Source organism: Siniperca chuatsi, linkage group LG4, assembly GCF_020085105.1.
Source record: "Siniperca chuatsi isolate FFG_IHB_CAS linkage group LG4, ASM2008510v1, whole genome shotgun sequence".
NCBI classification, from domain to species: domain Eukaryota; kingdom Metazoa; phylum Chordata; class Actinopteri; order Centrarchiformes; family Sinipercidae; genus Siniperca; species Siniperca chuatsi.
The window spans coordinates 21,826,962-21,847,955 of NC_058045.1; the positions used below are offsets into that span (position 1 = coordinate 21,826,962).

Sequence of the window (20,994 nt, forward strand, 5' to 3'; positions counted from 1 at the left end):
AGCTACAGCTTGATAATGTCTTTTTAATACTGCAAAAGACGTGCTATCATCTGACAAGAGAAGAAGCCAAAGCACAGAAGCTGGGGTATGACACACAGAAAAAGGAAGTCCAACCAACTCTGATATTTTACTCTGGAAAATAAGACAGTGGTGTATTCTGTTGCTGCATGTGTGTGGTTTTACACAGAAAATAACTGGTGGCTGATTTGATGTCATACTGCACTGTATTGTCTGTTTTACTTTACATCTCCAGCAGCAGCAGTTTCTTTCATATTATATATAGTTTTTTTTAATTGACTTTTTCTTATTGAGGTCCTTTAATCAAAAGAAGCACATGATACAGGGGGGGAAACTTTTAAATTCATCTTGCTCAATCATAGTGGACAGCAGTTTGCTAGAGCTCTAAATGGGTCAGTAATGTGCCTTAAAAGAAGACCAGTCAAGTGTCTTTACATCTTTGCTACAAAATCGAAGCAGAGTTTGAGCCAATTTAGAGGGCCAAAGGTTCAGTTTAACACAAGTTTTTATATAGTGGGGCAATTCTACTGGTGTCCTAACATAACACTAGTTTCTTTGTATGCTGCAGACAGCATGTTTGTGAAACGTAGTTGACTTTCAGTTTTGCAGTTGCATGGCGTGACATTACCCGGCAATATTAAACAGCTTTGTTGAATACTCGATTCTGATTGGTCAATTACGGCATTCTACAGTCTGTTATTTCTGAAGAGCAGACTGCTGCCATGAATAACAGACCGTTGCTATGGACACAATTCTGATCATAGACTCTGGAATCGAATCATATCAATCCGCAGAAAGAAGTCCTCCGCTTCGTGTCGGGGTCCTGCATCACCCTGTCTGGATTAATTTTGCAATAATGACCGGCTTGCTGTACATTATCCCTTACTTATGAAGGCTAAAACTTAAAGGTCTAACTTGGCCTTGGAAAAAATGGTTAATACTATTAGTCTATTTGAATCAATTAAGGAGGGAACTAAGTTTCTCTCTCCCCCGACCTGCCCGTCCATTCCTGGTCCATTCTGCATACCCTTGTTTTCTCTCCGTATGTTCCCTCCCTCCCTCTTTCTTTCTCTTTCTCACTTATTTTTTCTGAGAATAGGTCTATATTTAACCACTCTAACCAGAGGAGAGCTCAGGTCAACGCTCAGGGGAGAGCTGCACTGGAAAAAGTAAGAGAATAGAATCGTTGTAACAGAGGCTTATGGGATATATCTACTACAAGAGAGGAGGAGACTGTATTAGTCATTGGTGATGACTATGATTGTTATCCAGTAAATTAGAGGAGGAGAAATGAGACAATGGGGTGGGGGCATCGAAAGCAATGGTGGCACCATTGGGCAGCACTGGATAACTCTGCTGGGCCGTTACCTCAGCATTTTTGCTTCAAATGTAGTACAACATGATGCAAAGATTTTTCATTGCTGTCATTTTGTTGCCAGCTGCACTTGCACTGCCAACAACTTTGCCTATACAACATTTCTTGTGCCAAATGTAAAATGACAACTTAGCAAACAGCTGTGGCCAAAATTCCCATTTGTCTGAGATGCAAATGCTCTTCACATCTTTTTGCCTCAAAATGTTAGTGTTAGGATAGTATAACTTCTAATAAAAATGAATAAAGAACGCATTATGCACAAGAAATGTCATTGTTATTACATATTACTTAAAAAAGAAATGGATCTCAAATTTTGTAGTCTTTTTTTTGATTTGCTACAAACTTTGGATATTATTTAGTCTGACACACACTGTACCCAGCAATTCACACTGGCTCAACACTGCCGACGCCTCAGTTCCTGCTTGAATTCATTCCCAAATGGTAAAAATAAACATAAAATAGTGTCATATTAAAGAGCCATGCGGACACATTGAGACCAAAGAAAAAAAAAAAGACATTTTAGCAGAGGATAAATGCATGCTTATGATCAATTCAGTGTTGGGCAATAAGTGTATCTAAAGATGTACAATTTCTGTTGCCCCACCCCTGTATTGTGTATCCTCAGAGATCTGCAACACACTGTGAACACCCACAGCCTGCTGGCCAGACAGCCCAGAAGCTTCTACAGGAACAGGAACACAGCCACAGAAAATAATTTAATAATTAGAGATAAATCAGGAAATACTCCATTGCTGTTAATTACAAACAGCAGATCTATGTCAAGAAATTAAAGCTAAATGTAGAACTGAGGACTAGTCTGCCTTCAATTGAAAATACAACTGATGGAAGTTTCAATCTTTTTCTCTAATTTGCTACAATGTGCAGATATTATTAAAGATCAGTGGACATCTGACTGCGTCTCTTAAAATACACCTTATTGTAAGCCAAGGGACAAGAATGACCATATTTTAGGAAATCATATAAAATCAATCCTTTAAAAAGAATGTATTTGGTGAGAATATGTGCGTGTCTCTTCAAATACGCATGTTAACATCATTCTCTGTGCCGGCACACACAGGCCCTCATTCTATTAGCCTTGGTCAAGATAGTCACACTGTCTGCGCCTGAATGCAACCTTACGGGAAAAATCAGCAACTCGGATTTTGACTCTTTCGATCTGGCTTCATGCTTATTCCACACTATGAGATATGGTGTAGAAAGGGGAAATGAAGACAGGGAGTCTTGCTCTCTGTGCCAGTCATCATGAAAGTAAGAGTGGGAGGCTTTCTGTCCTCATTTGCCATGACACAATGAGCCGACCAGTGCCTGAGTGTGTGTGTGAGAGAGAGAGAAACCCCACCCTTCACTTCTTAATTTCCTGTGTAGCAAAAATATATACATAAAGTACTACAGCATACATACACATACAGTATATGTGTATTTATATTGAGACAGTGATGTCTGCCTCCAATCATTAACAATCATTTTATACATCATCATCATCATTCCCATGGGCACCGTACAGCCACAGACAATGTAGCATAACCAGAGAAGAGATGGAGATAGACAGAGAGGTGACACAAAAGTGTGACAGACAAAGCACATGCCTGTCTGTGAGTGTCTGTGTGTGTGTGTGTGTGTGTGTGTGTGTGTGTGTGTGTGTATCCAAGTGTATAGACAATACTCACTCATGCTGAGCGCCTGCCTGCCTGCCTGGCAGACAGACTGACAGATGAAAAGACACGATGGGACAAGAAAAAGTAAAAAATAGTTTTTCGTTTCTTTGTCTGTGCCCAGGTATCTGGGCTTTGACAGCCCAGGAGACCTGCATCGCCCCTCCGCCTTTCCATCCCTCTGTGTCGCTGTGCCAGGGCAGCAGCAGTGGCCGCCATGCTGGGGCGTGTTCGCTGTGCCCTTTCGAGCCGGCATGGCGGTCCACATGCAGCCTTTCCCCGTTCAAAAGCAGGCCAGTGACTCTTGTGCGTGAGCTGGAGTACCGAGTGGAAGTGCCACATCAAGACTCACTGGAGGTGGTTTTATTGTCGGAGGGCCGTACCAACTGAGCACTCAGACACAGGGGGGATCCACGAGAAGGAACTATGGATTCATATAGAATATCAGTTCCTACCATCAGCTGCCACCCCCTCTCCCTCAGCCCTCATCCTCTGTCTCTCTCCCTCCTTCCACTTCATCCCGGCATCTCTGATGGCCCTCTGCCCCCCCCCTACACCACTCATTTTCTTCCTTTTTATCCATCTATGCATCCTTTCTTTCCTCCCTCTCTCTCGCCTCCCTCCCTCAGCTCAATGCAATTATAGTAATGGATTTTCCCCCCCTTGGGTGATGGCTTCCGACATCCTGTCTTGAAATGAGGCTAATCATACTCTTAAGGGTCATGTTTAGTTAATGAAGGGTTTGGGAGGCACATGGGGGAAGGTGGGGGCACATTCCTATATGCATGCTGAGTATCACAGCACACACACACACAAAGCAGGCAATACACACACCTCCACTTGTAGTCTTGTGCAGATGGCACAGACTCATTCACACACAGACACATGCCATATAGCTGCAAAATATGTGCAGGCCAGCACAGACAGGATGAAAATGCATGCGCCCACATGCAGCCAAATCTACACTAGACACACATTCATTCATAAGCCCACGGAGAGACACTGTATACGCCAGCAATCGATCGTGACTGACACAGATACAGGCATGCAAACACAACACAAGGAGCCTGTGAAGCTATGTCAGTGGTGTTCGTCTATCTCAGCAGATGCTCTGGGCTTAGCCAACTGCATCTGCTGCTGAATGCATGCCATCACTGCTGAGGGATGTGTGTGTGTGTGTGTGTGTGTGTGTGTAAGGAGTTGGGGAGGGCAGAAGAAGAGAAATGGGAGGAGAGAAAGGATGTAAATGGGAGAGGGAGGAAAAGAGGAAAAATCAGAGAGGAAAGAAGGTAAAGTAAAAGAGAAAAGGAGAGTAAGCAGAGAGACCTGCTGAAAGAGAGTGAGGTGAGGGAAAGGAGAGAGAGCCCTGGCAGAGAAAGATGGAACATCGAAAAGTGAGACGAGGACACAGAGACAGAAAAAATTGCAGCCAGTCGCCATTTTTCTACCAGCACGGCTCTCCGCCTTCTACTTCTACAGTTACATTTTAATGTCCCATTATATTCATTTGATTGCCATCTACTTTCCCTGTTTTCCCCCTCCTCCTTTCTCTTGGTTTCAGCCTCTCTATATTTCTATTTATCATCCTCCTTTGTTTACCATTGTATACATTATTTTATGACACAGAAAACAAATAACCCAGAAGCGCTGAATACCAAACCGCAGCAATTCCTCCATGACAAATACCAACACACAGAACAAACGGTATAAATGCAAAACTGGCAGAGTACAGAACAAAGATTTAATTGTGAAGACTACGTGGTGACAGCTGGTAGTAATTCTGCGTGTTGATGTGTTGGTAGCATTAGGGTTGGGTGTCGAAAACTGGGGGGTGCATGTGTGAATGGGGATTTATGCATGCATCTATGCATGCATGTATAGTGTAGATAAGAACCAAAAATCTGTAAGCATAATCTGAATTAATCAACCTCTACGAAACCCTATATGGCATACTGTACAAATAATAGCAACTACATGGAGGGAAAAAAATCCTCGATAACCATATCAATATTTGTCCATCCTTCTGGACTACTTTGTAATGTTAATTAACACAACACAATTCTGTACCATTCATGACATTAACAAAAATCCCATCACATTACAACTGTAGATGATGTAAAACTAAGCATCAACATTTTGGCTAGCCACAGGAGTGACAACAATGAAATATACAATTTTATCACAGTACTTGGGCCACAAAATGATAACTTACATTTTCTAAAGTGTTCACTGAAAGAATTGTGTTGGAATTCTGCTTCCTCTACATTTGTGTAGAAAAATCTGAACATCTGATGAAGGAGTGAGACATTAATGTATCCACATTTTAACTAAACACTGAGATAAACAGGATAAAAACCTAAATTAACAAACCAAATTCATTGTTAAATCTGAATAAGTTGCAGGCTGGGCATGTAGTCTAGAAACATGGTCTGCACATAACTAACCACTCCTACATCCATGAAGCCCTAAATCTGGGACTCTGTGTCTATATAGCCTTCTATAGTAAGACCCTCACTAATTTGCGTTCAGCCATACATACAAACACATCATTCACACACCAATTCCCTCAGTATGTTTGTGTGTTCCACGCAGGAACCGCAGAGGCATATCAGATCACTCTTGCGAAACACACACACATTCACATACACACATGCATGTTTGCATTTTCTTTGTGTCCTGTCTATCAACCTCTAGTACTTTTGAAATCCCATGGCCTTGCATCATTTAAAGCAAAATCCAACCATTAAAATATTTCTTGCATTATTCCAATGATTAAAGGTGATTCAACAAAACTGGTGCACATTAACATACCTCTCATACACCGAGAAACTAGAGAGTCTCTTCTGACGTTTCCTCATCAGACATACCCTGGAGCTGCTACATACTGATGTCAAGTCTTACTGTAGTCCAGTTAAACTGGAGAGACAGAGACATCCATATCGGTCTCTGCCTCTCTGAACCAGGACAGAGTAAGAAAGGGTAAGTGGAGGAGGAGAGAGGGAAAAGGGGAAGCAGTACTGGGTGGAAGAAAAAGGTAAAGGCGGGATACAGATCCTTGTTGAATCGTTACAAAGTGGAGCATTGTAAAGGATCATGCACTGTTGAACACCACAAATGAACAAATGTTTAAACCATGTCAGTAATGGGTAGCCCAATGTTAAAAGAGTACTGCACTGACTGAGCTTTGCACTTCTGTAACATTGTCGAACTCAAGACGGACAGTAAAAAGAAAAAGAAGAAGAAAGTAATAAAGTATTAAAATCAATGCAACAGAACCAGAGATGTCATGTTTTTTATTCCATGCATTTTTCTTCTTTGTCAAAACCTGGCACCTATGTAAATTACCCACAACCTGCAAAACCCACAACTCAACCGCCAACAATTCAGTCAGAGATTTAGGTGTGTTATGCTAGTAGCCGCTAATGTAGCCTCGAGCTGCTAGCCTCAAACAGAGATGAGCAGTGGGCTACAGAGGTCTGGTAAGTTCACTTTCTAACTCCTAAACCCCAGATTTTTTTCATTTTCAATTTTTGGAGTCTTTAGCTTCAGAATTACACACCGCAAGATAAGATACTGATACAGAAAAAGATAATCTCCCATACTTAAACAGTATAGATTCAGATCATTTCTCTGAGGGTCACTCAGATGGTTAATATTAAATTTTCTACTCCATTTTTGTCTATTACAGATCTAACATCCTTTCTTGTGTGAAGAAGCCACAAACACCATCAGACTCATGCTACACTGTGCCTGAAGGTGCTGAATTTTTAGTGAGTATCTGATACAGGGCTGTTTTCCAGCCCAGTGGCCCAAGTATCTGACACCAGAATCTGTACTGCTGCATCTTTGAAATACAGGGACTTCATTCAAGATTTCTGGGAAACTTTTTGTCTAGTCATTTATTTTCATCTGGTTACATTCCAACTAGTGTTTCAGTATGATACAGTATGTTAATTTCCTTTGATATCTAACATTTACCCACTAGACCAATGAATTTATAGTGTAATGAATCTTGGAATGTGTAAAGGCCAAAATATACCAATGCTGAATGGTGCGTGTCAAAACAGCCGCCCCATTATTTTCATCAAATGCATCCTGACCTCTGACAGCATGCCACAGATTCAACCACAGACCAAAGTGCTGATCATCAAGAGCCTGAAGACCAAGTCTCCTGCTGAGGTGGCAGACATCTTTAATGTATCTAAACATCAAGTGGAGAGGATAAGAAAAAGATTTGAAGAAACTGGTGAAGTTCATGACAGGCCCAGGTCAGGCAGACCCTGTAAGACTACTGTTCGAGAGGACCGTTTGTTGGTTCAACAGTCCAGGGCCAGCCCTTTTTCAACTGCAGCAGAGCTACATAACAACTGGTCACCAGAAAACCCTGTATCAACAAGAACAGTTTGACGAATTCTGTCACACAGTGGTCTCAATGGCCGAATTAGTGCTCAGAAACCAGTATTAAACAGAAGACAACTAAAAAATCGTGTTGCGTTTGCCAAGGCCTACAGCTTGCAGGAAGGATGGACTGTGGAAAAGTGGCAGAAGGTTGATTTTTCCGATGAATCATCTATTGAACTGCATCCCAATCGTCGCAAATACCGCAGAAGACCTATCGGAACCCGCATGGACCCATTCACACAGAAACCAGTCAAGTTCGGTGGAGGAAAAATCATGGTTTGGGGTTACATTCAGTATGGGGGTGTGCGAGAGATCTGCAGAGTGGATGGCAACATCAACAGTCTGAGGTATCAAGACATTCTTGCTGCCCATTACATTCCAAACCACAGGAGAGGGCAAATTCTTCAGCAGGATGGCGCTCCTTCTCATACTTCAGCCTCCACATCAAAGTTCCTGAAAGCAAACAAGGTCAAGGTGCTCCAGGATTGGCCAGCCCAGTCACCAGACATGAACATTATTGAGCATGTCTGGGGTAAGATGAAGGAGGAGGCATTGAAGATGAAACCAAAGAATCTTGATGAACTCTGGGAGTCCTGCAAGAATGCTTTCTTTGCCATTCCAAATGACTTTATTAATAAGTTATTTGAGTCATTGCCAAGACTATGGATGTATGAGTATGGATGCAGTCCTCTAAGCTCATGGGAGTCATACACAATATTAATTATTTTTCCACTGCACCATGACTTTATGTTCTGTACTGTACATTATTTCTTTTAAGTGACAAGACTTTTGTCTAAGCAAAGTCTGACCTTTCTTTCCTAATAAAATAATTAAAAATCAAGGCATGATAAGATTTTATTTTGGTAAAATAAGCATAATCTAGAGGACTTTGCCTTTCATATAAGCCACTTCTCATTCCAAATGATCAACTAGAAGTCAAGTTATTATTTGTTGTTCCTACAACTTGGATAGGCGACAAGACTTTTGTCAGGGAGTGTATATACACACAATATAATATAATATATACAGTCTATGGTGTAGATCAATGGATAAACAGAGACAGTTGTTGACGCGCTGCAGCACAGTGCTTTCTATTTATTGGTGCTAGGGGCGGCACTTTAACGCGCGTCATATGCTGCACCGCAGTGGCATTATGTTTTCCACTTAAGGCTGAGTATTTGTGTTAAAAAAACTGTAACACTGCTTGTTTTACTTAAAGGGATGCTGTTGCCTTTTTTCCTACACGTAGTATGTCAATCCTTTGTTGCTGTCTTATAACATCTCAGCACCAATGAACCTCTTTCTCCTCAGTGTACAAGGTGACATAAAGTAACTGCAACTCTCCCAGTAGGATGCTAAATGGTCTTACTTTCAAACAGAATTGTTTTATTTCTTGATGAACGGGCATCCTGAGTCTGATTAATATTTTGTCTGATTTAATATTCCTTGTCACCGAGCCAAACACACCCAGTTAGATTAGAATCACAATTAGTCACAATTTGCAATTAGAGTCAACTCTAATAGTATATGATCTCATGATCTTGATTAAAAGAATTCCCAAAATGGGAGCAGCTCACCTCTGTTTAGGCCAGCCTGTCAGATACACTGAGTGACCAGACCTTTCAGTATAATGCAGTGCAGTACAAAGTACAGCATCACAACATTCAACATCACAAGGCAGACATGATGGAGATGTTGGAAGCTTTGTTAAAGCCCCATTATGTATTTAGTCTATGGCCCTTTTTTTAACTATAGCTTATCAATGTCCTCTGTAGTTGTTATTGTGTTTATGGCTGAATGAGCCACTAAGAAAAACCTATGAGGACTATATATACACACACTATACAATATGGGCCTTAAGATGAATGCAAATATAATGCTACTATCAAAGCTGACTTTCTTTTTATTCTCACCACCTTCCTGGAATCTGGTTGTTCAAATTGTGGTTGTAGTTTTGTCTGTAACACAGCAGAGGAATTATTCTAGTGAATGATGTATTGCACATTTGTTCTGAAATGAAACTTTGTTATGTACTGTCTTCTTGTAAACCAATAAGGGGAAAAGAGTGAGAGCAGAGAGGGAGAGTGTGTGTGTGTGTGTGTGCACATGCCCCCACATTGCCAGAAGCTAAGTGCTCTTCCAGTCAGTCAGTAAAACCCACCCAGGCTGGCATACATCCGGCTGACCAAGAAGAATGAAAGACATGTAGATAAAAAAAAAGACTAGTAAATGTAAAAGAATGATAGGTGGACAGCGATAGAGAAAGAAAAAACAGAAATATAGAGAGAGAAAAAGAAAGTGAGACATGGTGATGGAGAGGATGAATGATCAGATATAGACAGAGGATTAAGCAGGTTAGAAAAGAGGGATGAAGAGAGAAACAGATGGAGCTCAGGGAAATGCAGCAGCTTCTCTGAACCAGAGGAAGAGAGAGGGTAAACTGAGGAAGAGAGAGGTAAAAAGGAAAGCAGTATCAAGTGGAAGGAAAAGGTAAAGACAGGATACAGATCCTTGTTGAATCATTACACAGTGGAGCACTGTAAAGGATTATGCACTGTTAATAAAATGAACACCACAAATTAATAAATACTTAAACCACATTAGTGACACACTGTTAAAAGAGTACTGCACCGATTTAGTATTGCACTTCTCTGACCTTGTCGGACTCACAATTGACCGTTTTGAAAAAAAAAAGAAAAGAAAAAAAGCATCAAAATCAATGAAGCAGAACCAGTCTTTTTTGTTCCACACGTTCTTCTTCCTTCCTTCCTACATTACCCACAATGCAACCCGACTGCTGACAGTTCGGTTGAAGATTCGGGGTGTGTTATGCTATAGCAGCTAACATAGCTTCAAGTCCCTAGCCTTTTTTGAGGCTTACAAATTTCAAACTTACATGTTTGAGACCTAAGCTAACACACTTTGCAGGGAATTATCCGTCTATCCAGGGGACAAACGTTGCCGGCAAATTTTATTATCTGTAGCTAACTAATGTTACTTCCATACCTTGGCCCAAAAACAAATTTTTATTCTTGGTTGTTATCTGGTTAATTCAATCTGTCTGCAAGCCAATGTTTAAACCATGTATGCTCAGCCAAAGATGGTTTCTTAGAGAAAGACCCATATGACATCTGAAACAATATAAATTGGACTGTGTCTTTTTGCATTTCACAAAAACCACTCACTGGTTAGTCTTTCTCTTATGAAACAAGTAAGTAACACATAAGTCAGCAAAGCTAGCAGCTAGCTGGACTAATAGCCTATTAGGTCATTCATACCTGTATGTCGGTGTCTTTGACCGGCTCCAGGGGCTCAAAAGTGGTGGCAGCACTTAGACTTTCCAACCTCTGAGAAATATGGAAGATGTCTAAACCTCTGGAACCAAGGAGGATTGACCTGAGAGTAAGACAGAGAGATGGTGAGAACGAATGAATGTAATGGAAGGACTAAACTGAGAGTAAGATTGACAAGGAACTGTTTTGATTCACAACCACTAGAGGGCCCAATAGGCTTTGCTACTATTGCAGTACTATCAGTTGGTTAAAGATCATGTCAAGTCAACTCCAAACAAATTACACGGGTTCATATTAAGCCATTTATGAGGAAATTTAAACAAATTATAAGATAAATGGTATTTATAAAAGACTGAATCTGTTAAACATGACTAAATGAAACCTCATCTTACATATTTCTTAAAACAAGAAGTCCATAATAGTGTGCAGAATGTCACAGGGGATCAGTGAAAATTACTTTAATAACTGCTGTTGCATTTTACATTTCATCAACAATTTGACAACTGTACTAAATAATATATTATCCTTGGCCACTTTAAGATTCTAAATGTTCGATGTCAAAATCAAAAGGTGTGATCTTCAGACATGTGGGACAGAACTATGCAAAGGTGTCACAAATATTTGGATTTCCAGGGTTAGAAGAAGGTTATTCAATCAGGAAAAGTATCATTTCAAATGACTCTGAATGTCATCCCCCAATAAAAACCGAATTTTAAACACATAACTATCTATTAACAGAATAAAAAGGGCACATCAAAACAGCAGGTGCGGAGTAAGTAAAAAAGTCAACTGTTTATAGATTTGTATTGCAGCCTCTATAGGTTTTGTGAGCACTATACAGGAGCATACTGGATTTTCTGACTGTGCAGCATGACCCTGTGTGCATGGGACATATTCCTTACGCTTTTACGTCGGCAGCATCTTGCGAGGTGCGGTTCAGGGTGCGGGATCGAAGCCTCTCTCCAGCCTGCTGGATCTCCTGGAGGTTCCTCTCAACATGTGGCAGCTCTGACACTGCTTCTGTCTCGGCAGCTAGCTGCTCTGCCTGCTGCAGCAGCTCCCCGAAACCCTCTGCATCCATACCTCTAGGAAGAGAGAGGAAGAGTGTTTAAATGAGTAAATACAAAGACAGTACATTTGGACTACTACTAAAAATAGCTGGGAGATAATATACAGTACAAAGTGAGGTCTGTATCTAGCTGGACAGTGGTGCAGTGTTTTTTTCTTGTTTAAGTTCTGTGCTCCAGCACATTTGATTTGACATGAAACAATGACTATGAGGTTAAAATGCCACCTTTTGCCTTCAATTTGAGGGCATTCACATCTATACTGGGTGAACAGTGTTTTATGAATACTACCCCAAACTTTAGGGGGCCACAAGTACTTGGATCATTGGCTTGATTGATTCTACTAGGTTTGATAACACCATGCGACAACAGAGATTTGCCATAGTACAGATAGACTGTATATAAAGTTACATATAATTCAGTTTGTATGTCATGTGCTCTCTACTTGATACTTTTAATGTGAAGGTTTGTAGCAGTGGTCAAGTCATTGACTGTTGTGGTCAAGTCATAGACTGTATATTTTACATCTTTATAAACAGACTTGACCACTGACATAATTCCTCACAAAAGTATCGAGATACAAACTGTTAAGAAACTATATGTAGCGTAGAGTTTTAAGGACATACAGGTACCAGATCATATTTTGACAGCTGACATAAACAGGATGGTACCTGCAGCGCGCGCATGGACTGCTGTGGTTGTCAGATTAGCTTAGCGTTAGCACAATACGAACACCGTGGCTAGCTAGTTTTGAAACTCGCCTTACTTGAAACAACAATAAGAGACAGTCTGAAAGGTAATTCCAATCGTCGAGAAGGACAAATTACATACCAAAGATGCAACTAAGACGACAACCTCGTGTTTAAACAATTTTCCTTTCCGGCCCTGCTTTGTCAGTATGCTACACCAGCTAGCTTTATGTCAAAATGAATGGCGCTCAACAGTTAGCCAACAGGCTAAATGGCTAACGTTCTCTCACATGCTCACAGTTGCGTCAATTTAAAAACCCTAATTTTTGATTGCACACTGTTGCAGGCAGACAAGCCTCATACCTGTTGTAGCACAGTTGTATGGTTCTGTCTGTATTCCTCTGGTGAACGTGTTTACAGTTATTACCTCTTATTCAATTTTGCTCAGCAGTAGTATAACATGCATGAAAGTATATTATTTGCCCCGGCACTTCTCGAGTCGATGCTGATTGGACGATACCCGGTCCGTGCCGGATATCACACTGCTTCAAGATGTGGCAAACCCCGCTGCTCTGCCAGCTGGACGGGAGGACTTTGAAATCATGTCAGTCGACAGAAACAGACCCATGACAACTTATGACCACAGTCCATGTTACTTAAACACCAGTGCAGGACAAAGCATTTCTCATTTCTGTGGTTTAATTCCAAGACTCTTCTTTTTATTGTCAATACAATATGTGATAGTGGGATGTACATGGGAAAAAGAGGTGATAGGTTTTCAGGTTTTGGGCGTGTATTTTGTACACTGGTAGCCCAATATGATACATTTCTTGGGAAAATTACAATACTGCTTTTTCATGTAAAATAGATTGTACCTTTAATGATTACAGGATGGCTAAAAGCACATGACTCAGTGTCCACAGGAGCAATATAATTCCTCTATCCTCTATGTCTGCACAATATACATTGGGTTAAAGGCAGGAAAAACACCAGTCCCTTTGCCAGGTTGAGATATATATTCACTTTCACACTCACTTAGATTCACACTTTGTTTTTGCAAGGGAATCTAACATGTTGTGAATTTAATGGCTCTTTAAAGTTGTATCTTTTATTGTAAACACATCACAACTACCCAAAAATTCTTCTTCTTCTTTGAGGTTTTACGGCATTTGGCTTCCACGATGTTGCATTACAGCCACCTCCAGGTTTTATTCTCCCTAAGTGTCCATTAATTTTACTTTCCAGTCCAGTCATCCTTAAAAAAAAACAAAACAACCATTTCCTCCCTGGACTGTCTCCACATTCTAATATACTTTTAACGTTGTCCTCTACCCGCTCTATTTTTCGTAATTGTGTCATCATTTCTTGTGTAAATTTCCTGCATGATATAAGGACATGCTCAACTGTCTCAGCCTCATGGCATAGATTGCAAAGACCTGTTGGATGTTTTCCTATGATGGAAAGTGTACTGTTAAGGTTGCTGTGCCCAGTTCTCAGGCTACTTATTATTACTTGCTCTTTCCATTTTGTTCCCCTACTTCTTAACACATCTACTCTGTTTTGGATTGAGTGTAAATGTCTCCCCTTTATTGCATTATCTCAGTGCCACTGTTGATTTACCTTTCTCCACACTATGCTTTCCCCCTCTGATTTTGGTCATTTAATATTGATTTCAACATTTCCTTTTTTTTTTTTTACTGCTTCTTTTGCCGATTTTTCTGCTCTCTCGTTTCCCAGGACACCTGAATGTGCTGGGACCCACATGAAGGTGATGTTTTTCCCTCGCCTATCTATTCTCGAGTTATTAAACAAGTTTTCATAAAGCAGATCCTGATGACTTCTGGCTGTACCTGTCTTAATGCTTGCAAGGGCCGACACAGAATCACTCCACATTAAAATACTGCTGCAACTAATCTGTCCAGTCCATTCTAATGCCATCTACATGGCAAACAATTCAGCAGTATACACATTCAAACAATCAGATGTTCTGCTAAATCCTACCGGGTAACTGGGTACAATTTGTTTGGGGATCCTGTGATTCATCTGTGAAAATCTGAACACTATCTTTATAACTACCCAAAATTGTTGAACTTACCCTTTAAATCTCTTCATGTTCATACTTCTCTCGAGACATTTCTCATGGGAATCCATCCCCCTCCTGCTTCATGTAATGTAACAGCTGAAAATTGGTGTCAACGCACCTCTGCACACTTGTTATATTAAAGACATTACTTTGCTGAATGTATGTGCAAATTCTCGCTAATATTCATTTAAATATTAATGTACACAACATTTACATGTTTTGAGCTTTTTAATTTCTCTAATTTCACTTAATATAGCCTGTTACACTATTAAACTATATTTTTTTCTCCTGTCACAAAGAGTTTTGTTTCTGCTTTCACTGATTTTTATTTAAGTGGCAAAACAAATCCTATTAAACAAAATAGATATTTTTCTTAAAAATGCAATCTGAAAATCTAGCCATCTAAAACATTTGCTGTTGAAAACACATAAAATATTGTGCATGTTTCTGTATAGACTGTAGGTAAAGGGTGTGATTTTTATACCTCTTAAATTCTCCAAATGTTTCTCATATTTATGTGTATCTCCTTTGAAAGATGCCATTGTTACCACTGGAAATGTTTTAGTACAGGAAATTTAGATTAAGAAAAACTTCAGTGTCTCTTCCATCCAGCCCAAATGCTAAGACCTTTTGCTCTTTATCAAACACACTTAACACTGCCTTCCACTTTGAAACTGACTTGATTTTCAGTCACTGCATCATTCCTGAAAACAAGTCTCTAGAGTGGGCTAGGTGTCTTTGCTGAACAACTGTCTGGTGGGTCCCTACATGGAGAAAGAGCTTGTCATATCAATGTCAGACATGAATTTAAAAAGTGCTGGCAGACATCCTTAGCTCTTTTACTTTAGCCCTTGCTGTTGCCTCATGAGAAGAAACCACTTTAATCACAAAGCCCAGATGGTTGATGAAAAGCTGCTTCCAGCAGATGTCACAGGAGGAAAAGCATCAGGCGTGGCCGACAACATCACTGATTGCTTCATCCCATTTTCGGGAACTGGTATTGTGCATGTTGACTCACTGGACATTTAAATGGAACTAGTTGTAGTTTCAGGGTCCTTTGGCCTTTAAAACAGTGTCTTCATGGGTTGGAACTGTATATTTTTGCTGAACTTACGTGCCTAAATTTAAAGACTAAGAAGGTAAAAGTTTTTGGTTGACCTACTAATGACCTTCCATTTAGAACAAGCCTCTGACGTAAACCAGAGGTCACCAATAGTTGTCTGGTACCACCTGTAACAATTTTGCTGCTCTAACAGTTGACACAGGGTTTGTGGAGATGTGGGTTGATAGGTTTTAACGAGGGAAACCAAAAAAATATATAAATACCCTCCATTCGCTTTTGTCTTGCACATCACTGATTGCTTCATCCCATTTTCTGGAACTGGTATTGTGCATGTTGACTCACTGGACATTTAAATGGAACTAGTTGTATTTTCAGGGCGCTTTGGCCTTTAATAGTGTCTTCATGGGTTGAAACTGTATATTTTTGCTGAACTAACTACTTACGTATGCTAGTCTTTCTCTGCAATGTACAGTAAAATTACTGTAAGCTGTAGTTGCATTTTTGTATACATATGTAACTATTAAGCATGTTTAAGTTCTGTTCTTTCCCAAGAGAAAGAAAAGCCTACATCTGCAGCCCTAAATACTTTTAATTTGATATCAGCTGTGGCCAAGTTCTGATCCGGTCTACAAAACACATTGTTTTCCTAATTTGTCCTGTATTTTTGTGGCCCACATTAAGGGTCTGACCTGCCAGTTAGACACTGACCTACATTTCCCCATCTTCTCAATCATGAATCACTGTCTGACACTGTATATATCATTATAAATATTACAGATAATATTAATACTTTAATATCAAATGATAAACATGTTTTTTTTAATCCTCTTAACTGTTGTGTAAATTTGAGTTATTATATTCACATACAATTCTATAGTTTGACTTATTGATGAAAACTCTGAATTTTGTGGTTTCACTTCTGATCAATTGAAAACATACGTCTCTTTTGCAAAATAACTGATATTAACAATCAGAATAACATATTCAGCTGCTGCTGCTGTCTACTGTCTGTGTAATAACATTAAAGATGGCTTAGGGTGTCCCAGTAAGCCAGGACAGTGAGCCGGCATGCACAATGCCAGGACCCTGAAACTGAAGCAGCTGAATGGAATCAAAAACCAAAAGATATTTAATTTTGAATCATATAAAACAGAAAAAAGCTGCAAATCTTCACATTTGAGAACGGAACCAGAGAAAGTTTGGCAATGTTTCTTGATGAATGACTAAAGTGATTAATTGATCAGAGCAGAATTGTTGCCAATTATGTTTCTGACAATCAATTAATCACTTCGGCTTTACATATACATTCCCTTTAGAATAGTGCCTGATTTATCTATCATTCAGAGAGTTATAGTTAAGACACACTGTTTGACAGTATTTAAGATCAGTGACCTTGAACTCACAATTTCAAAACACCTGAAGACTTGCAGGACACCACAGTGTTTGCTTTAAAAAAAACAAACACACAGATTAATTTGGTCTTTTAATTTTAAACAGTTTAAACAAATTTAAAGGTCTACCCCTCCCCAAGCAAGATCACCATCTTAATATGCAACACCTACACAAATCATCAGTCCTGTACTGATATGTCCAAATATTGTCCTCTATGTACTGCAGTGCTGTGTCGCCCCAGACAAACTACTGGAAAGATAACACAAGTGTGGATTAAGTTCTCCAGAAGACAACACAGGGCGTCCCTCATTGAGACTCCTCTACTTGAACTGATTATCAATAAGAGTGCCCTTCATCTTCGCCTTCTTGGCCTCCAGCTCAGCCAGCTCCTGCAGCCTCCTCTTGCTCATGCCCTTCCTCTCCAGCTGCTTCTCAATCACTTTGGCGTTTTGGGCGTACGAGTCCGCCACCTCCCTGGCCTCGATCTCCTCCTCCTCCTCGTCGATGGTGGAAACTGTGACAGAGCTGAACTTGCCCATGTCTTTGGTCCGCTTGGTCATCATCACGCGGACTTTCTTAGGAGCCTCCGGCTGCTTCTGGCTGTAGACGCTGGTGTTGCCGAAGCCCTGCCCGAACTTGACCACGGCTCCGTCCACGATAAAGGTGGCCGGGTTGTTCTTCTCCTGGTGCTGGTAGAAGAGTAGCAGGCCGCACTTGCCGCACTTCTTGCGGTACTGCCTCTCGATGCCCTCGGCTCTCTTGATGTACGCGTTTTCGTCCGTCTCCACGTTGCAGAACTTGTGGGCATGTTTGGCCCCATCGATCACCCTGGCTTGGTCCCGGGGCCTCATGGGCAGCTTCTCTAGCTGGCAGTCCAACACCAAAACCATCTGACCGCACAGGCAGTAGTAGACATGAAGAGGCTTTTCTCCGTCGTCGTACTCCTCTCTGTCTCTGGTGTCCGAGCACACAACACTTCTAGACACGACCTTCGGCATGTTTAGCCACTTAAATGTATTGTAACAGTAGGCTACCGTCTAATTAGATACTACTGCTGAAAAGCCATGGCGACGAAAGCACTGGTTAGAGTTTTGCACTCAACACAAACAACACTTCCGGTGTACATCACTGTTGCTGTTCCTACCAGAAACCAGTGTCTCCCCTTTTGTTCCGCGTGAATCGAACGTTCCGCGGAGGCCCAGGTCAAAATAAACTCATTGTTGCGGTCACTCGCGTGAATACGGGTTACTCTTCCCCAAAAGTAATTTATAGATCAAGTTCCATGCGGGACCCCGTCTGAGGTCCGATGTAAATCTGAGGCGTGAAAAGATGAGACTGTTTTTTGTAAAATCCACATTAATAGTCAACGTTTTTGTTGACCTCCCAACTACTTTCCATTTAGAACAAGCCTCTGACGAAAACCAGAGGTCAGTCATTGTCTGGTGCCACCTGTAACAATTTTGGTGCTCCTCTAACATGTTGGTTGATATGTTTTAACGAGGGAAACAAAAAAAAAAAAATTCGCTTTTGTCTTGCACTACAGTACTGACACATTCCATGCCCCAGCTTTACCATCACTTTGATTAAAATCAAGTCTCATCCTGATCACAAGGGCTTGAGTTTCAGCTTTGTACTGCCTACCTGTGAGCGTGACCTTGGTCAGAGGACTCTACACTGCAGCAGCATCTGAATCACAACACCTCAGCTCATTTCACACAGAGGTTTGAACCCCCTATATTTTGCTTTGACAACTTTAAGCCAGACGAAGACAACATATCCACATTAGGGATCCGCGTTTATTTCAACATTGAAGACAAGTACAAAATACATTTCCGGTACACAGCTGCAATTCAGTCAGTTGACACAGGTGCCATCACAAGGGTAGTAGAGTGCTGATGCTGCAGGCTCCTCACTTACAGCAGCTGGTGTCGCACGTCTTCCCTTTGCACACGCAGCCGGAGGCGCACTTGGTGCAGCCGGATGGGCAGCATGAGCAGCAGCCTGCAATAAGAAACAGTTCGTTAAGTGACAGACCAGCGGTCAAGTAATCTGCCTAGAACACAATACACAGCTTATACTAGAAGATGGGGATAGTAAGACACGGCAAGCCAGAGCACCTAGAGCCTATTAGGCCTATTGTCCACCTGGACAACTGGTTGCCTGTCATGTAAAATGGTGACTTTAGATACAACATAAAATGAAGCACCCAACTTTAAAGAAGGGGATACATCACTAGTAAGCTATCGTTAGTGTTAAAGAATAAAAATGGTGTAGTTTATTAATTGGGGTAAGCAGTTCGATATCTCGCATCTAATCCCTCTGACTTTGTTAAGATTAAAACACCACTAAAATTACTCTAGACGTGTTATCGTTGCAAGGATGTAATTTGCCCTACTCTTCTTGCAGCTGGTGCAGGAGCAGTTTGTGCACGTGCAGGATCCTCCGCAGTTGCAGGTTCCAGCTGGAAAACAAAAAAAGCTAGATTAGCATCAAATTGTCGGCCAACGACGAACAATAAACAGCTAATAAAACACTATAGCCATGAGAAATGTTAAGTCCAGACACAACCGTTGTCAGCCAACACTTACTCTTGGAGCAGTCGCAAGGGTCCATTATTCAGCTGATGGTTGTGGCTTCCTTACAGGTGTTGAGTCTTCAATCTCAGATGAGTGAGTGTTGTGACTGTCAGCGACTGGGCGGCTCTTTTATAGCGTCCTGGGAACAGCAGGACCGGGTGCAAAACGCGCCTGTCACGCTGCACGCAGGCACGTAGTAGGCGATTACAAAGAAGTTTGTGCACACGACTTCGGGGTTAACCACCCGGCAGCGGGAGCAGTGAGATTCCCAGGCGAGGACGAGTTGGCTTGTTGTGTGAAAATTACGTAAGACGCCCGGGCCCCATTATTCCCCCCTGGAGACACAAACCCCCAGAATAATTAACGTGTTTACGCGGAGAAAAACATCATTATATACGGCGGTATAAAGAGCACAGGTTACGTAGGTTCATCAATAGATTGTCTCATTTTCAGGGAGCTATGGAGACATTAAATGGCACCTGTGTCTCCCAGTAGGAGAGGATAATTTCCTTTCTACATGTGTGTGGTCAGTAGTGAGTTACAGACCCCAAGGGCTATATGGGAGAAAAATAGCCTATTTTAATGTGGAAATCTGGAATTGCGGTGCGCAAAGATCAGTAAATCATGCGCTCAGTCTGCGCACGGATTTACGAAACGAGAGGACAAATTTATGTGCAGGAGCCTTAGTCAAGATGCATTCATCGGTACAAAAAGCTAGTTGTATTTCCGGAAACCTTGCTTCAAAATACAATAACATACATACATACATACACACACACACACACACACACACATATATATATATTCTCGTTGTTAATTTATCATGTAGGCTGTATTAATTTATAGTTAAAGCCTACTGACCTTAGTCTTAAGGTTTTGTACTTTTGTCTCGATAATGGAAATGTCAATGTCATGGCGAGGTTCAAGAATTCAAGATAAACATTGCAGACGTGTAGTTTCAGACTGATGGACAATGTTATTTCCCAATCACATGTAAACAGTCATTATTCTGCAATGTTTCTCGGGGTTTTCGGGTCTGTGCACACGGTACAAACAAACAAACTGTCTGTTGTCGTTTCTCCGTTTCCTCCCGCTGCTCTGCACCCGGCCGCTTCACACAGCGCTCGTGAGCAAACCAAAGTAAATAGACTATTGTAGTATGCTGCCTTTACGTACCGTGTGCGGTAGGAAATATCTAATTCACGAGTCGAGTGCAAGTGACAACTGAGGCGGCTTTTTTTTTGCGTGATACTCCAGTGGTCATAGAAAATTATTGTTTATTTAAATCAATATGTGTAAGCATTATCACAATTTCATGATGACACTGAACAGGCTAGTCTGTGACAACGAAGTTAGTGGACTAT

The 20,994-nt window shown here is 41.0% G+C and overlaps 3 protein-coding genes and 1 long non-coding RNA gene across 7 annotated transcripts in view; all 4 read right to left on the reverse strand.

The window, feature by feature from the left end:
• nup93 (nucleoporin 93) overlaps window positions 1–13,052 on the reverse strand; it is a 33,381-nt gene extending 20,329 nt beyond the window's left edge. Inside the window, exons 1-3 of one of the 4 annotated variants that reach the window (XM_044193097.1) lie at window positions 12,944–13,052; window positions 11,663–11,843; window positions 10,746–10,863 (exon numbers count right to left, since the gene is read on the reverse strand). In XM_044193097.1, coding sequence (XP_044049032.1) covers window positions 10,746–10,863; window positions 11,663–11,841 — 297 coding nt within the window. In that variant the 5' untranslated portion in view covers window positions 11,842–11,843; window positions 12,944–13,052. Of the gene's footprint in view, window positions 1–10,745; window positions 10,864–11,662; window positions 11,846–12,658; window positions 12,681–12,879 lie in introns of those variants that run through there. The other 3 variants (XM_044193098.1, XM_044193095.1, XM_044193096.1) reach the window with 3 other exon arrangements.
• LOC122874773 lies at window positions 1,784–10,737 on the reverse strand. Its single transcript, XR_006377666.1, has 2 exons — window positions 9,584–10,737; window positions 1,784–9,425 (listed from the first exon to the last, which is right to left on the reverse strand). It is a non-coding gene; the product is annotated as an uncharacterized LOC122874773 (long non-coding RNA).
• A 3,716-nt stretch (window positions 13,053–16,768) lies between the features above and the next one.
• Window positions 16,769–18,759, reverse strand: steep1 (STING1 ER exit protein 1). Its single transcript, XM_044193100.1, has one exon. The coding sequence runs from the start codon at window positions 18,050–18,052 to the stop codon at window positions 17,375–17,377; it is 678 nt and encodes a 225-aa protein (XP_044049035.1). The 5' UTR covers window positions 18,053–18,759; the 3' UTR covers window positions 16,769–17,374.
• A 73-nt stretch (window positions 18,760–18,832) lies between these two features.
• Window positions 18,833–19,796, reverse strand: mt2 (metallothionein 2). Its single transcript, XM_044193101.1, has 3 exons — window positions 19,643–19,796; window positions 19,450–19,515; window positions 18,833–19,055 (listed from the first exon to the last, which is right to left on the reverse strand). Exons 1-3 carry the CDS (start codon window positions 19,665–19,667, stop codon window positions 18,964–18,966), a joined length of 183 nt encoding a protein of 60 aa, XP_044049036.1. The 5' UTR covers window positions 19,668–19,796; the 3' UTR covers window positions 18,833–18,963.
• Window positions 19,797–20,994: the final 1,198 nt, after the last annotated feature.

What these genes read in the sequence shown, in the direction of transcription:
- steep1 (XM_044193100.1), bottom strand. Translation starts at nt 18,052, where the DNA reads ATGCCGAAGGTCGTGTCTAGAAGTGTTGTGTGCTCGGACACCAGAGAC.
- mt2 (XM_044193101.1), bottom strand. Translation starts at nt 19,667, where the DNA reads ATGGACCCTTGCGACTGCTCCAAGA. An exon ending in CCCTTGCGACTGCTCCAAGA is followed by an intron (nt 19,516 to 19,642) that starts GTAAGTGTTGGC and finishes TTTGTTTTCCAG; the next exon opens with CTGGAACCTGCAACTGCGGA. An exon ending in CTGCACCAGCTGCAAGAAGA is followed by an intron (nt 19,056 to 19,449) that starts GTAGGGCAAATT and finishes TTCTTATTGCAG; the next exon opens with GCTGCTGCTCATGCTGCCCA.